Source organism: Podarcis vaucheri (assembly GCF_965113315.1).
Source record: "Podarcis vaucheri genome assembly, chromosome: 1".
Taxonomy (NCBI): Eukaryota; Metazoa; Chordata; class Lepidosauria; order Squamata; family Lacertidae; genus Podarcis; species Podarcis vaucheri.
Window position 1 is genome coordinate 69028039 of NC_138759.1, and position 14369 is coordinate 69042407.

Below are 14369 nucleotides of genomic sequence, written 5' to 3' on the forward strand. Positions count from 1 at the left end.
AATTAAGTTTTAAAATTAGTATTAATATGTGGTGGTGTTATTTTTAGAAATATTCCATATATTTAAAGTTCCAAGATTACGTGAATGTCAGCTCATTTTTCAGTGAAAGAAGCAACACTGACCTTTCCCCCCTGTGCCTCATTTCTACCAAACTTCTACTCCAGTACAGAAAGTAAAATTTGTGTATCTCATCCCATCTAAGGTCCTGTACTGCCTGAATAACGTGACAAGTAAAGAAAGACCTTTATGCACTTCCACCTTAAATAAGTAGTTAAATGGTTGGATGGAACTAGCTGAATCCACTTTGTTTCATTCAAGCTTAAATACAATGTAGAAAATGAAGACACTAATAAAAAAATGGTTAGGCCTGTAATCTTATGCATGCTTACTTAGAAGGTCCCAGAGAGGGGGGGGGACAACGACTCTTGAGTACTCAGAGAGACGCTGAGTAAATATGCACAAAATTGCTCGTGTGAGTGAAATTCAACATTAGCCATTTTCAGAATACATCCACTGAAATCAATTGTCTTAAGTAACTTGTCCATTGATTTCAGGCAGTCTACTATGCATGATTTAGTCAGATTTCATCCTGAAGTAACCATGCAACGTTAAATTTCTTCAATTTAGGGTTTTATATTAGTACTCATTGGTAATAGGGGTTCATGTGACCTTTAGCATATGACTGTAATATGTACAGCATAGACATAGCATATATGTAGCCTTGGAAGGGAGCCCAAGAGTTCTCTAGTCCAACCCCTTGCAATGCAGGAATCTCAATTAGATCATACATGACAGATGGCCATCCAACCTCAGTTTAAAAAACTCCAAGGAAGGAGAGTCCACCACCTCTCGTGGGAGTCTGTTCCACTGTCAAACAGCTCTTACAGTCAGAAAGTTCCTCCTGATGTTTAGTCGGAATCTCCTTTTTTGTAACTTGAATCCATTGGTTCAAGGTGCTAGCTTCCAGAGCAGGAGAAAACAAACTTGCTCCATATGACAGCCCTTTAGATATTTGAATATGACTATACATGCAACTTTAGACATTTTGAAATGAGATTTTGCTACTAATTTCTATTTCAAAGCACAAAATGTTTTAACTTAAAGTTTCTACACAGCTTAAACAACTTGATAAATTCAACAAACATCATATTCAGGAATTTGTTTATTTTTGGTTTACAAACAAAGGCACCCAATATTTCTATTTTATAAAAGCTTATGATTTAAAATTTTGTTTTCAGAATCTGTTCCTACAGCAGAAAGCTACATTGCAGGGTAATGTTCTTCTATGGTCCCAAATTTTAAAGTTCTGGCACGCCTTCTGAGTGATCCATTTCAGAATGCTCTTCTCTCACTTTAGACTGGATAGTTTCTTCAAGTCAATTAGACTTTTCAGACTAATACCCAAAATTGTGAATCTTGTTTATTTTAATTAACAAGTCTGAAATTACTGAAGTTGCAACATTAGTATGAACACCAAAACTGAAGGAACCTTTACAATCTAGATTTATGTGGAATGCTAGAACATTATTGCGACATAGTTATGTTATTTCTTTGTATGATAAAACTAGGTAACCATTCAAATTAAATGGAAATCCTAGGAATCCAATATGGCAGCCATACTGGAAGTTAAACTAGTGTGGAAAATTAAACAATATTCTATCAGTTATTCAGAGATCTTTTAAAATCGTAGTATGGATCCTGGTGCAATTTTCTCAGCTGCATTAGCTTCAGGAGTAAGCAGTAATTTGTTCCATAAAAACAGTACAGTGAGAAAATGAACTCAGCATCTAAGCATCTTACAATTGCCTCTCACCAAGTTCAACCACACACACACGTACATATATACACAAATCAAAGTGGCTTGTTGGGTTCCAGGCACCTTGTGCAAAAGTTTACAACGTACTAAAATGCCAAGTAAATATTCAAGTTCAATGAGAAAGAATTAGGGGAGCAGCTGTAGCAGATACAGTAGGAATATTGCACCCAACTGTAAAACCTTAAATCACTAAATCCACAATTTATTGTATTCCAACACTGTAACACCAGACTCACACACTTCTTAATAGTGTGGACTTCGACTATGTAACATTTTGTATCCCTGGAAAATTATATGCAGATCTTTTTTTAAAAAAACAACAACAACTGTACATTAAAGTACTTAATAAGATAAAATATTTAAACTTCAACAAGGAAGCTCTCTCTCCAAAATCAGATGCACATTTGCATGAAAGAAGTTATATTTCCACAGCAGCAAGACATGCTCTATATGTGGAATTATAAGTATAGGATGCATGTGCTTCGCGTAACTCCTATAGTTCATTCAGGATTCATTCACAATTTACTTAGGCATATTAATAAAAAAAAAACCCCAGGCATAATAGAAGTTAATCGGTTGCAACCACACAGGTATGGTAGATTATATCAAATAAAAAGAATGTTAATGATAGCAGAGAATTGTATGTAACTATGTTTTATAGAGTAAGCTTTTAATATTATATGTACTTAATTAAATCTTAGAGCAAGGACTGTTGTAAATGCATTTTTCCTGGTAAAGCAACATGCAGAAAAATACATTTAACCTAGAACCTATTCAGTTATTTATATTTTCTTTATTTCTATTTTCACCATTCCCCCAAACTGTGCTGAGTTTTATTTAGTATAAATATCAATTTCACCCCTTCAGAAGTAGTGCTCGATAATTTGGTTTAAAATTCTGTAGGTAATTTAAGAAATGTGGCATTTCGTAAACAGATTTATGCTCTAAATCACTGAATAAAATTTCAAAGTTCCTGATTTCTTCTGCAATAAAAGGAAAATACTAGTGACTTGTAATGATGTGGTTCCCTTGTGTGCAACTTCCAAGGGATAAATTCACCTCTTTCCTTGGCCATACAAACAGTTCTAAGCCACAAGTCAGAAAAACATGCAGAGAAAAATGCTGTATACTAGCTGCAGTTTTCCCCTTGAAGGATTCCTGCTTTTTCAAGTCAAGGGATTGGAAAGGAGGAGAGAAGAATAAAAGACTAACGAATGCCCAACTCAAAATCATTTACAAAGATACCTCTCTCATAAGAATAACCAGACAAACCAGTTGCAATTTTAAAGTCTCAAATAAATAGCTCTACCATCTAAGCCAATAATTTGTTCACCTTAACTAAACACACTTATTTGCAATAAAAATTAAGTTTACTATGTTAAGGCAGATTTTAATTTCAATGCATTCCAGAATTGCACAGTTACACTGGTCAGTGGCCTAAAGTTCTTCCTCATACAGAGATATTAAATTCATTTGGATATTTAACCTACATATTTGCCTAATGACAGATTGATCCAGTACCAGCCATATGATCTCCACAGAAATACACAATTAAGCATCACGTGTACTGTACTGTATTTCACAATCCAGATCTAATATTTCATGTTTTTACAAAAGACGAGATGAGTAGGTACATTTTAGGGCTTTATGCCATTAGACCACCATATGCATAGATGTCCTAATTCTAGAATTGCCATCTTTAATATCTCATAGTGCTGGATGCTCTGAAGTAAGAGAGAAACTTGTAACAGAGGCTAACGACAAAATACCAGATGTTTCTTGCCATTTGTGATCTTGCAATGAAAATACGCCAGATGAGGATCACAAGCACTGTATTGAAGCCATAACGAATGTTCCTTAGCCTAGGAAAGCAAGGAAAAACAAGATGTGAAAAACATAGGCTGACCCACAAGTAAAGTTAACAACTGTAAGATGAATTGGCACTTGATGCCTGCCCCTGTTGACTAATAAATTGAGAAGTCTAACCATCAGCTACTTGTATAAAGTATGCATTATACAATAAGCCAGCCTTTGCCAACCTGGTGCCCTCTAGATCTTTAGGTCATGCTGGCTGGAGCCGATGGAAGTCTGGACTCTTAAAAATCTGAAGAGCATCACATTACCTATTCCTGCAATAAGGAAATAAGCTGCATCTTTTACCAGTAGATGTTTTCTTTCATGTTTGTCATAGAAGTCCCTACAGATAACCCAACCAGTAACGTTTTCAGCTAAGAAATGCCTGGCTCTGGTTTGCAAACTGGAGGGAAAATATCAGGAATTCCCCCAGAATTCCTTACCCACCAATCCAGGAGTGGTTTCTAGAAGATGGATACATAACTTACAAGTGTTGTGAGAAAGGAAGGGGAGCAGTTCTCCTTTCTTCACTGCATACCAATGCAATCTCAGAGCACAAATCCAAGCCTCAAATTATTCTTTACTATAGTAAAACTAAAAGTAGCTAGGATATTTGTGGCCAGATTGATCATACTTTTGGAAGCTGTTGTGAAGACAAACAGTGGCAAATGTGTTTTTTTCAGCTGTAGTAGACACTTCTTGCTTAATGCCTATATGGTTTGGAAGGTAGACAACACAAAATGGAGTAAACATCCTAGTATATGATATCTTTCTAGTCCGTAGATCTGGGTTTGATCAAATCCTGGGATAAGTTTAGAAACAACTTACCTAGGATTTTGAGAGAGGCAGCCTCAGAACTGGTAGAGCCTGCTACTGTTGACACCAAGAAAAGGGAAAGATGGCACCTCTGTGCAATGACCAAAATTTGCAGCAACTGTGTGTCCAACTAACACAGTTGTGAAACATGACAATTATACACAGACTGTGTGCTAAGGTTGTAAGGGCTAACAGTTAATGATAATTACTGAAGTATAAATGTGTAATAATCATGACTTGTCAACTAGCTGTAACAACAAGTCTTACAGTATTAAGCCAAACTTTACAAATGAAATGTAACTTTTAATTCTTAAGTCAAGAGCACAACAGATTAAACTGTTTCATAGCTAACATCATGTAAGAATTTATGTGCACAATACATTCATGATTGCCAGTCCGAAGTAGAGTCCAGTTTTAATAAACACCTGGGCCAAACCCAGATTTCTAGAGACTCCTTGTGACAAGACTTGTCAGTGAACCAGCTGAGATGGTAAGCCTTCCCCTGTTAAACCCTACATGTTGCAAAATTGTTAGCTTAGCTGCTCACCTACATATAAAAATCATGTTATGTTATAGCACTGTATTTTATTTCATGTCAGAATAGAGCATATGGGTAACTCTAGATTTTTTGTGGTGTCAACCTTTTTTTTAAGCTACCCAATATTACTGCAACTTTCCCCCCAGTCAAATTTAATTAAGAAAAGCAACAAGAATGGTGGGGTCAACCAGGAGATTAAATTTTCCATTTGTACAGGTTTATGTACTTTACATTGTGTGATATTTTGACTTCTATGATATCACAGAAGCTATACTGGTATACTCCAAAAGGAAAATTATCAGTAAACTTTAACACCTTCCCTCAGGTATTATATCTGCATGACAATTCTTTGATCCCAAAACCAGACGGATACAGCATTGCCCTCCTCTGCCCCAGACATTAAAAGAGGCAGTAAGGTTTCAATTGGCATTACCTTCTAAAAAGTAAAGAATAAAGGTTGAGGGCAGAACCTGAAATCATGCTATGGTGAATTTCCCATCAGCACAAGCACCGCAGCTTGCCAAACAGAACAATCTCCTCTCTCGTGTGATGTTATGGAGGCTCTCCTGACACCTGGCCCCACAAGTCAAATTATTTAGGAGGTATACTAGAAGAAGGAAAAGCTCTGTTGAACAAGTGGAAGCCCTTGTACAGAGCTTGCACCGATTGGACTTGTTAGGTAAAATCCACCCATAAACTATACATACTTATTCAAGTGTTTCCGAGCTGCTGGGAGACCAGACATTTCCTCGTTCAATACATATTTCTTCGTTCCCATGCAGTAATTTTCCATATATTCTGCCCAGTGTAGTTGTCGAACATCAAAATTAAAGGTCTGTCACAAAAAGAACGAACAGTATTATGCCAAACTTCACAAATGAAATGTAACTTCATTCTTAAGTCAAGAGCACAACAGATGAAACTGTTTCATAGTTACAGTGGTGCCCCGCAAGACGAATGCCTCGCAAGACGGAAAACCCGCTAGACGAAAGGGTTTTCCGTTTTTGAGCTGCTTCGCAAGACGATTTTCCCTATGGGCTTGCTTTGCAAGACAAAAACGTCTTGCGAGTGTTCCAATTCCCCCCCCCGCTTTCCCCCCTTTTTCTAAGCCGCTAAGCCGCTAATAGCCTTTTAGCCGCTAATCCGCTAAGCCTTTAATAGCCGCTAAACCACTAATAGCGCTAATCCACTAATAGGGTTGCTTCGCAAGATGAAAAAACCGCTAGACGAAGAGACTCGTGGAACAGATTAATTTCGTCTTGCGAGGCACCACTGTAATCAGCAACGCTGGGCAGAAGAATGCTGCGTTGCTCTGCAGCCACCAAAACCTACCATACCCGGATTGCTTCTCCACCAGTGGTTGAAGCAGCAGGGCAGGTGGGGGCGCCACCACTTTCATTTCCACTCCCTGAGGTGTCTAGCATTGTAAATTAGTTTTTATAAAAGTTAAGGCAAAGAAAGGAACCAAGCACACGATTATACTATAGCTTGATTTTCTCCTATTTTCCCTGTCAGCTATTCTTTCTTTGAAAAGCTTGACATGTCAATAGTACAGTGAGTAAGTCATTGCTAAGACAAAAACAAATGTAACTTGCCTTTTTGTCTTCAGGACTCAGCTGGCTCATGAGCATATTGACGTTATCTGTGTTCCATTCCCAAGAATTACTGGTGAAATATTCTAGCAACATCATAGCCTTGTGAAGACGTGTTATTGTTTTCATCATCCTACAGTTCAGGGAAAGATGTTATTCAAGAAAATGACATTTGAAAAACTACATGTCTAAACTCAGATCCTCTAATTGGCTCCCAACCCCAAGGCACTCAAGTATATTTAACATAACTAGAATATTTCTGCATTGCATTTTAGTAAATATTTTAAGGAAAATGATGAACTACATGCTTAGACAGTATATTGAAAACTAGATTATAGAGAGAGATTTAATATGAAGTAGATAGAGTTAAAGAAGAAGAGAAATACTATCTAGTAGTTTTCATTGCCGAGTCAAGAGGGGAAACACTGGATTCAAAAATTTATCTGTAGCTTTCTGGCTTGACCAAAGCTTAGCCTCAATCTACAAAGGACAAACTCTAGAGACAGATGCCCTTTCTCTATTTCTCCACCACTCCCAGAAAACTATTTCTGTGGATAGCATCAAAGGGCAGCTCCCCTGAAACAGAAAGTGCCCCTGAGTATAATTCTCACACAAATAATATGTCGGGTATTTATTTGAGAATCAACACACCAGATGCCCGCTCCCATTATTCCAGAGGCCAATAAGGAAAGTTTACATTACAAAACAATTCTCCTTTCCAATATCATCACAGGTTACACCAACTGATGCAATGCAGTATGCTAGTTCAGATGTAAGGGTTTGCTACATAATATGCAGAAATATTCTATCCATGTTCATTGCCTACCTGGGGCAACAATGAATAATTTGTCTGAATACAGTGCATTCTATTATTAGGATCAATATGGAAAGCAGCTTTTCTATTTTAAAAAATATGTTTATGTATAAATTTGAATCCAGGAAACTGAATATTCATTTTTTAAATACATTTTTAGGGAAAATTAAGTTATGGTGCATATTGTCTTCCTAGAGCAACAACTTATTCCACTGGCACCGGCTAGCCACAGCCAAGAGCATACAGTGAATCTACACATACATTTCCAGCCTGATCCTTAAAATGGAAGGCACTGATGATAAAGAGCAAAGAAGATGAAAAGGGGAAAGGGACGAGAAAATAAAATCAGCATCTGTATGAAACAGCTTTGGGAAAGACTGTGGTTGTTTGCCTATACTGAGCAGGATGGTCAAATTCTACTGTGTGTAAAATATTTTATAATTTAAATAAAAGAAGTATGTTTGGGGGAAAGCTATTTAACAGGAAGAACTACATCCCAAATACAAATAACTACCTACCAGAAAAGCAATACAAGACAATGAAACTATGCAACACTTTTTCCTATTAGGATTTTTTTAATATACATTTCTTCTAAGGACCTAAAATGTGTCTGAACTACAACAAGGGAACTTGTGCAGCTCACCCATATTATGAAAAGCTTAGCCAGAGCTCTTCTTTCCAAACATTCATAAGCACAAAATTCAGAAGAACAGAAAAATACTGACTATAAAGATTTTTAGCAGTAATAAAAAAAATGCATTAAATTCAAGTACACTTGAAGTTAAGGACGCAAGCTTACTAAGAGTGACTATTTTACTTTCTAGATGAACAATTTTGAGTTTCAATTCCCCGGGCGACATCCAATGGGGCTTCTCACCAGCAGAATTGATTTCTTCTGGCATGACAGGAGTTCCTCTTCCCCTCCCTGAACTGCCTCAAAATCTGCTCTGGAGGGCTGTGAGTCACTGGACCAGAGTTGGAGAGGAGGAAAGAGAAAGTCTGCTCTCACAGACTTCGCTCTCCCCTGGCTACACTTTCAAGGCACTCCACAAAAGGAAGTAAGTGGGAGTATTGGTAACTTGGTACTTTTTGCTATGAAATAAATGCTGCTGATTTAAGCTAACCACAACTGTGTCCGCTGTACCAAATACCCTCCTCTCCCCCCCACACATGCTACTGCACCAGTGAGAGGTTAAGCAGTATAACTGCTGTGCCAATGCAGTATCACATACTTTGGTACTATATTGCACTAGCAAGTCACCAAGCATGCTGTGATTTTAACCTAAGAACCTCGCTGGATCAGATAAAAGACTCGTCCAGTCAAGTGTCCTGGTCTTACTGTGTCAACCAGATGCCTATAAAAAGCTGACAAGCAGGATATGAGTGTAGTATCACGCTCCTGTTTGTGATCCCACCATACTGCCTCTGATATTGGAAGCAATATAGCCATTGTGACAGTGCCCATTGATAGCCCTATCCTCCACCCATTTGTCTGATCTACTTTTAAGCTGTTCAAATTGATGGCGATCATTACATCTTTTGGTAGCGAAACCCAGTTTATAACTATGCGCTGTCTGAAGCACTTCCCTCTTCTCTGCACTGAATCTCCAACCATCCAGCTTCAATGGATGAACATAGCTTCTAGTATTAAGCAGGGGGGCATATATGTGGGCCAGATTCAACCAAAGACTTCCGCTAGGGCAACAGCACTTCCCCTCCTTCCCCTAGTTGCTCCTAGAGAGGTTGGGAGAACCCCCAGAACAGCACAGGGGAGATGACAAGGGGGAAACCTACCATCTGGCAAGCTGAAATGATTTCACTAACACAACGCTTGCCATAGTGCAATGTTGAATTCCTCCCTTAATCTTTAGCTTTCTCTTTAGAATGCTTTCATAGGTTAATTTTCATAGGAAATGAACTAATAAACCCACTGAAGACCACTGTTTGCAAAAAGCCTATATTGAGAAACGCCTTTGTGCATTGTGGAGTATTCTAATGTGTGCTGTCGGTCAACACAGACTGCTAGCTAGGTCTTTTACTGCAATTCTGAAGATTCCCTAAAATACGTTCAATATTCTCTCTTCAACCATAGGTGTAAAATCAGGAGTGGTAGGCAAACTGTTTCTATTGACGTTTTCCTACCATTACTGAACTAATGAGATACTGAGCAGTGCTAATCTCATAAGGAACTCGATGATGGTCTGGAAAAGTAACAAAAAACAGTACAAAGCTATGCATATCTAGCCAGAAGTAAGTCCCACTGAGTTCAATGAGCATTTACTCCCAGGTCATTTGTATAGCAGCAGCAGATGCCCTGTGGTTTCCAGATGTTGTTGGACTCAATCTCCCATCAGCCCCTGTCAGCCTGGCCAATGCCCATCCATAATGTAAAGGACTGAAGCCTAAAGTCTTGTACATAGATAAGAATCTTGTTCTACATACATAAATACATACATAAAATTTATGTAACTGACAAGAATGTTAAAGTTCTTCCAAAACCAGTAGAGCAAATTCCTCTGGATCAGTGCAACAGAGCAGAAGCATGCCTTTAGTGTAGCAAGTCTACTTTGATGGACCTGAGAAGCTGGTATTGGCAGCTGAGAGAATGGCATAAAGTCACCAAATTCCAAAGATGTAGGCATAATACTTGCCCATGCTTCCACAATAGCCATCAAGACAATACCACAAGCAATAAAGCATAACAAGCATTATTTCTGTGCATGAACTAACTTTTGGTAAAATATGCTGATGCTGTCACAGAACATGGACAAGTTTTATGCTGGAGCTTCTAAAGTCAATAGAGGACATACCAAAATATGCATTTGGTGTTTTTTTTTAAAAAAAGTAGTAGTATTGCAAATGCTAATTTAACTTTGAAAAGAACAGAACTTGACAGTTCCTCTGTTCCCTCAGATCTCAGTGGTGGTGGTTGTGCAGTTTGAACATCCATTCTGCAAAAGAAAGCTTGAAAATCGTGCCATTTTAAAACTATAAAATAGGAAGAATAAAACTATGCAATTTTGACGAGTTAAAGTAAACTTTTTGCTTACTTAAAAAAGGTAGCCAGAAGAATTATAAGCCGAATGTCAGTGAGATAAAATGTGTTAAGTGACTTGTATCATCCATTAAAAAAAACACAAGTGCACCATGATTGTCATCTATATTTATACAGATGGCAATATATACATATATATTTATTTATCTCTTACGTCTCCTTGCCCTCCCATTCCATTTCAGCTTATAATTTCAATAACAGTGCTAGAGTGGAATGATTCAAAAGACTTAGAAAATGGCTGGGACTGTTAAGATTCATTGTAAGAAAATGAACTTCAAACAATCACTAAGTCCTAAGAAACATCCAGCTCTTTTACTGTTATTGTTGATGTTTCTATTAGTAAATTTACAGAAGAAGCTCATGCCATTGATCTACACCGCCAAAAAGCTTCCATCACCTTTCCAGCAAAGTATTAGCCCTTTCCTTCTTACCACGGTTTCTGACCTGTCAACCTTAGAACAACATCGTATAACAACGCAGGAAGTATGTGACCGACTGTAGTCCAATAATGATGTTTAAGGGGGTTGGACTGGAGTTTAACATTGGGACGCCTTATTGCTTGTTCTAAAGGATTCCTCTTGAATGTCAAATTTATGTAACTCTCTGTAGGAAAAATAAGGGTCACAATGTTTTGAGCAGCTCTTGTTCAAAGAATGAACCCACAGTTAGGTAGCAAATTCAACAGCCTTGATGGTTTAGCTACTTAGCACATTATCCATACTACACCATTTTCATGGCCTGAAGTCAAACATCTCTGTGGATTTAGCGGCACATTCAATCATAATAACAAATAACATGTTGTTAATGTGTTAAATCGTGTAAACATGGGTTTGTCATGAGGAACAGAAGACAGAGCTAGTCACCATTACCTTGGGCTTCTTCCTGTAATCCTGAGGTAGATATCATACAGGAATGCTGGGGCCTTATGGCTTACAGCAATCCAGTAGTGATATAAAAGGTGATTGGAGGTTAGATTTACATTGGGCCGTCTGAAGGCCTGTTCGAGAGGGTTCCTCTTGAAAGTGGATATTACATGGTACTCTAAGAAAGAAAAGTTGTGTAACAGCTTTGATAATAACCATTTAAATGTAATGGACTTCCATGGACAAAACATACAAGTACTATTCTCAATGAATTAAAGCACATCTTTCGTACACATCTTTCACTAATTAGCAATGTTCAGCATTCATTCGGTTCAACTGTCAAGCCTAAGTAGTCTCTCTCACTGGAATTCTTTTGGTGCTTTTAAGTGCTCCACTACTGCAGCTTCATTTCCTTTTCTGTGCTCTCTCTGTTCCTCTTTCCTACTTAATTATTAACCTTGTGTTTGTAAATAATTGCAAATAGAGCTCCACTGGCTGATACTATGCTACAACCTATGTATCACACAACAATTTGTAAGTTGCATTACAGATTAACCCAACATTTTTAATTAGCTCAGGTATCAAACACATCTGAAGTAAATTAAGGAATTGTTCATTAAGGTTTATTTTGGTTTCTCAGACTGAAGGCCTGAATCTGTAATCGTGTACTGTCTTAACCCAACTTCCAGTGAAACTAAAGAAGTATTCTTACAGTAAAAAGGAAGTCCTCCAGAAGAGGAAGATTTATGCACTGCTTTTGACATTTTGACTAGACAGAAAAGAAGATGGTAAAGAATAATGTTAAGATTATATGCAGGCTATTAATTGCCTGGGAAGAGATGCTGTAAAAAATAATAATCCAGGGATGTAAAACTTTAAACAAATTAAGTTAGTACGGTTAGAAATTGGAAAATAACTTAGTCCTACGTAACTGCTTTTTTATATATATCACTGATTCCTCAAAACTCAGCAAATCCCATTTTCTCACGGGCTGCAAGTCAGATATACTAGTTTTACCCACCCACCCCTATCCATCAACTGCTGCTACTCAATATCTAGCCTTGAAACATTTTTTTCTCCTTACAGCTTATCTTTCCATATTTTAAGCATTTAACTAATGCTCATTGCTTTTAACATTTTAGTGTAAGCCACTTTATGAGGTTTGCTTGAAAAGCTACACAGTGGTACCTTGGTTTTCGAACGGCTTGGCCCCCGAACAAATCGGCTCCTGAACGCCGCAAACCCGGAAGTAAGTGTTCTGGTTTGAGAATGTTTTTTGGAAGCCAAACATCCGACGTGGCTTCCGCTTGACTGCAGGAAGGTCCTGCAGACAATCGGAAACCATGCCTTGATTTTCAAATGGTTTTGGGAGTCGAACGAATTAAGTTCGAGAACCAAGGTACCACTGTACATATAATGCCTGCAAACTCCACACTGGTGCAGAACTGCAACTCTTGGCCCTCTTCCCTTTAAGAATCATTATAATGTGCTTTGCTCTGATGTTATAACTCTGATTCAATACTTGAGTAAAACCAGGTGTGTGTATATACACTGTGCTAAAAAAATGTAGAAGCTGGGTACTAGTGCAGTTCAATTTGGTAGAAAAATTGAAATATGTGGGCTGAATAAGTTATGAAAATCTGCTTAATATTTACATTGTTCTGAGTTATTTATTTTATATTTTTCACCATTTTGCATATTTTGTTCTAGAATCATGGTTAAAGCTAAAGGAGTTCTACAGACTACTGAGGCTCTGCCCTCAAACCCCTGGTAAATCTCAATCACCATTCTGCCCTCTGTAATTTCAGCAGCTATTACCCTCACACTGAAACACTGCTTTGAAGCTGTTTAAGGGTTACATGTTCTCTCTGAAAACTTATGCATTTCTGGGGAACCACAGCATAAACACACACATCACTAAGTAAAGCCTCTTTTATACTATATTGTATTTTTATCACTTTTGTAATGCTTTAAAAAGGCAAATATATATATTTGACATATTTGGTACACATTGCTCTAACACTACACGCATACACTAAAATGCTGTGTCACACAATGTATTTTCAAGCATACAAAGCAAAGCAATCTTCTCCCCTATGAGCTTAATGGTTCTAGCAGTCTATAAGGACAGGTATCTATGGAGAGAGCAAATTTAATTGAAAAGCTGCTCCCAATCAGAAAGCAGGGACAAATCAACGTTTGGTCCTTTAAAAGCATTTTTTTTAAAAAAGTGAATCTTCATGCATGGCTTTCTAAAGGTTCACCAATAAGTTAATTTATTAAACTGCAGAGGAAAAAAAGAAGGCATACCAACTTCACCCCAATGGAAGGGATTGGTGCCACCCGTAGTACAGTTGTATACCATAATATTTCTTGGTCTGAAAAACAAAAATTAGTTAATTTTTTTTCTATATTATCATTCCTCTTAAGACAAAAGAATAGTTCACATAATAAAAACAGGGAAAAGGGGGTAAAAATAGCTAACCAATACCACAGCAAATAGTAATATTTGTAAGTAAGAAGCCAAAGATTTTTTTAAAAAACACACTTTGTAGTGTAGCATTTATAAACTGATTCAGCGGATTTATTAATTACTCAACACCAATCCTGGCCCAACTGTACTGGCTGCCAACTGGTTTCCGGACCCAATTCACAATGTTGTTTTTTACCTATAAAGCCTTGAAACAGTTTGGGACCACAATACCTCAAGGACCACCCCTCTCCATATGAACTGACCTGCATCCTGCACTCATCACCTGAGGCCCTTCTTTCTTTGTGTGCACCTTCTGTGAGAGGTTGGGAGGGTAGCAACACAAAAATGGAACTTTTAGGTGATGTCTCCCTGCTTGTGGAATGCTCTCCCTATCTATAGGCACCAGGCAAAAACATTCCAGGCCTTTAGCTAATTAAACCATCTGACATCTTAAATAGGGGGGCATTATTGTTTCTGCTTGTTACTATGTTCCTATGTGATACATTTTTGCTTTTTTATATTTTATTTTTATTGGATTTTATTGCGCT

General features: G+C 37.6%; 1 protein-coding gene across 7 annotated transcripts in view; it reads right to left on the reverse strand.

Moving 5' to 3' along the window:
• Positions 1 to 1149: 1149 nt before the first annotated feature.
• The window catches only part of FAR1 (fatty acyl-CoA reductase 1), a 36907-nt gene continuing 23687 nt past the window's right edge, over positions 1150 to 14369 (reverse strand). For 5 of the 7 annotated variants that reach the window (XM_082194174.1, XM_082194177.1, XM_082194172.1 and 2 more), the window contains 5 exons: positions 13659 to 13726; positions 11355 to 11526; positions 6620 to 6749; positions 5732 to 5859; positions 1150 to 3678 (listed from right to left, as the gene is read on the reverse strand). In XM_082194174.1, coding sequence (XP_082050300.1) covers positions 3516 to 3678; positions 5732 to 5859; positions 6620 to 6749; positions 11355 to 11526; positions 13659 to 13726 — 661 coding nt within the window. In that variant the 3' untranslated portion in view covers positions 1150 to 3515. Of the gene's footprint in view, positions 3679 to 5731; positions 5860 to 6619; positions 6750 to 10916; positions 11089 to 11354; positions 11527 to 13658; positions 13727 to 14369 lie in introns of all 7 variants that reach the window. The other 2 variants (XM_082194178.1, XM_082194176.1) reach the window with 1 other exon arrangement.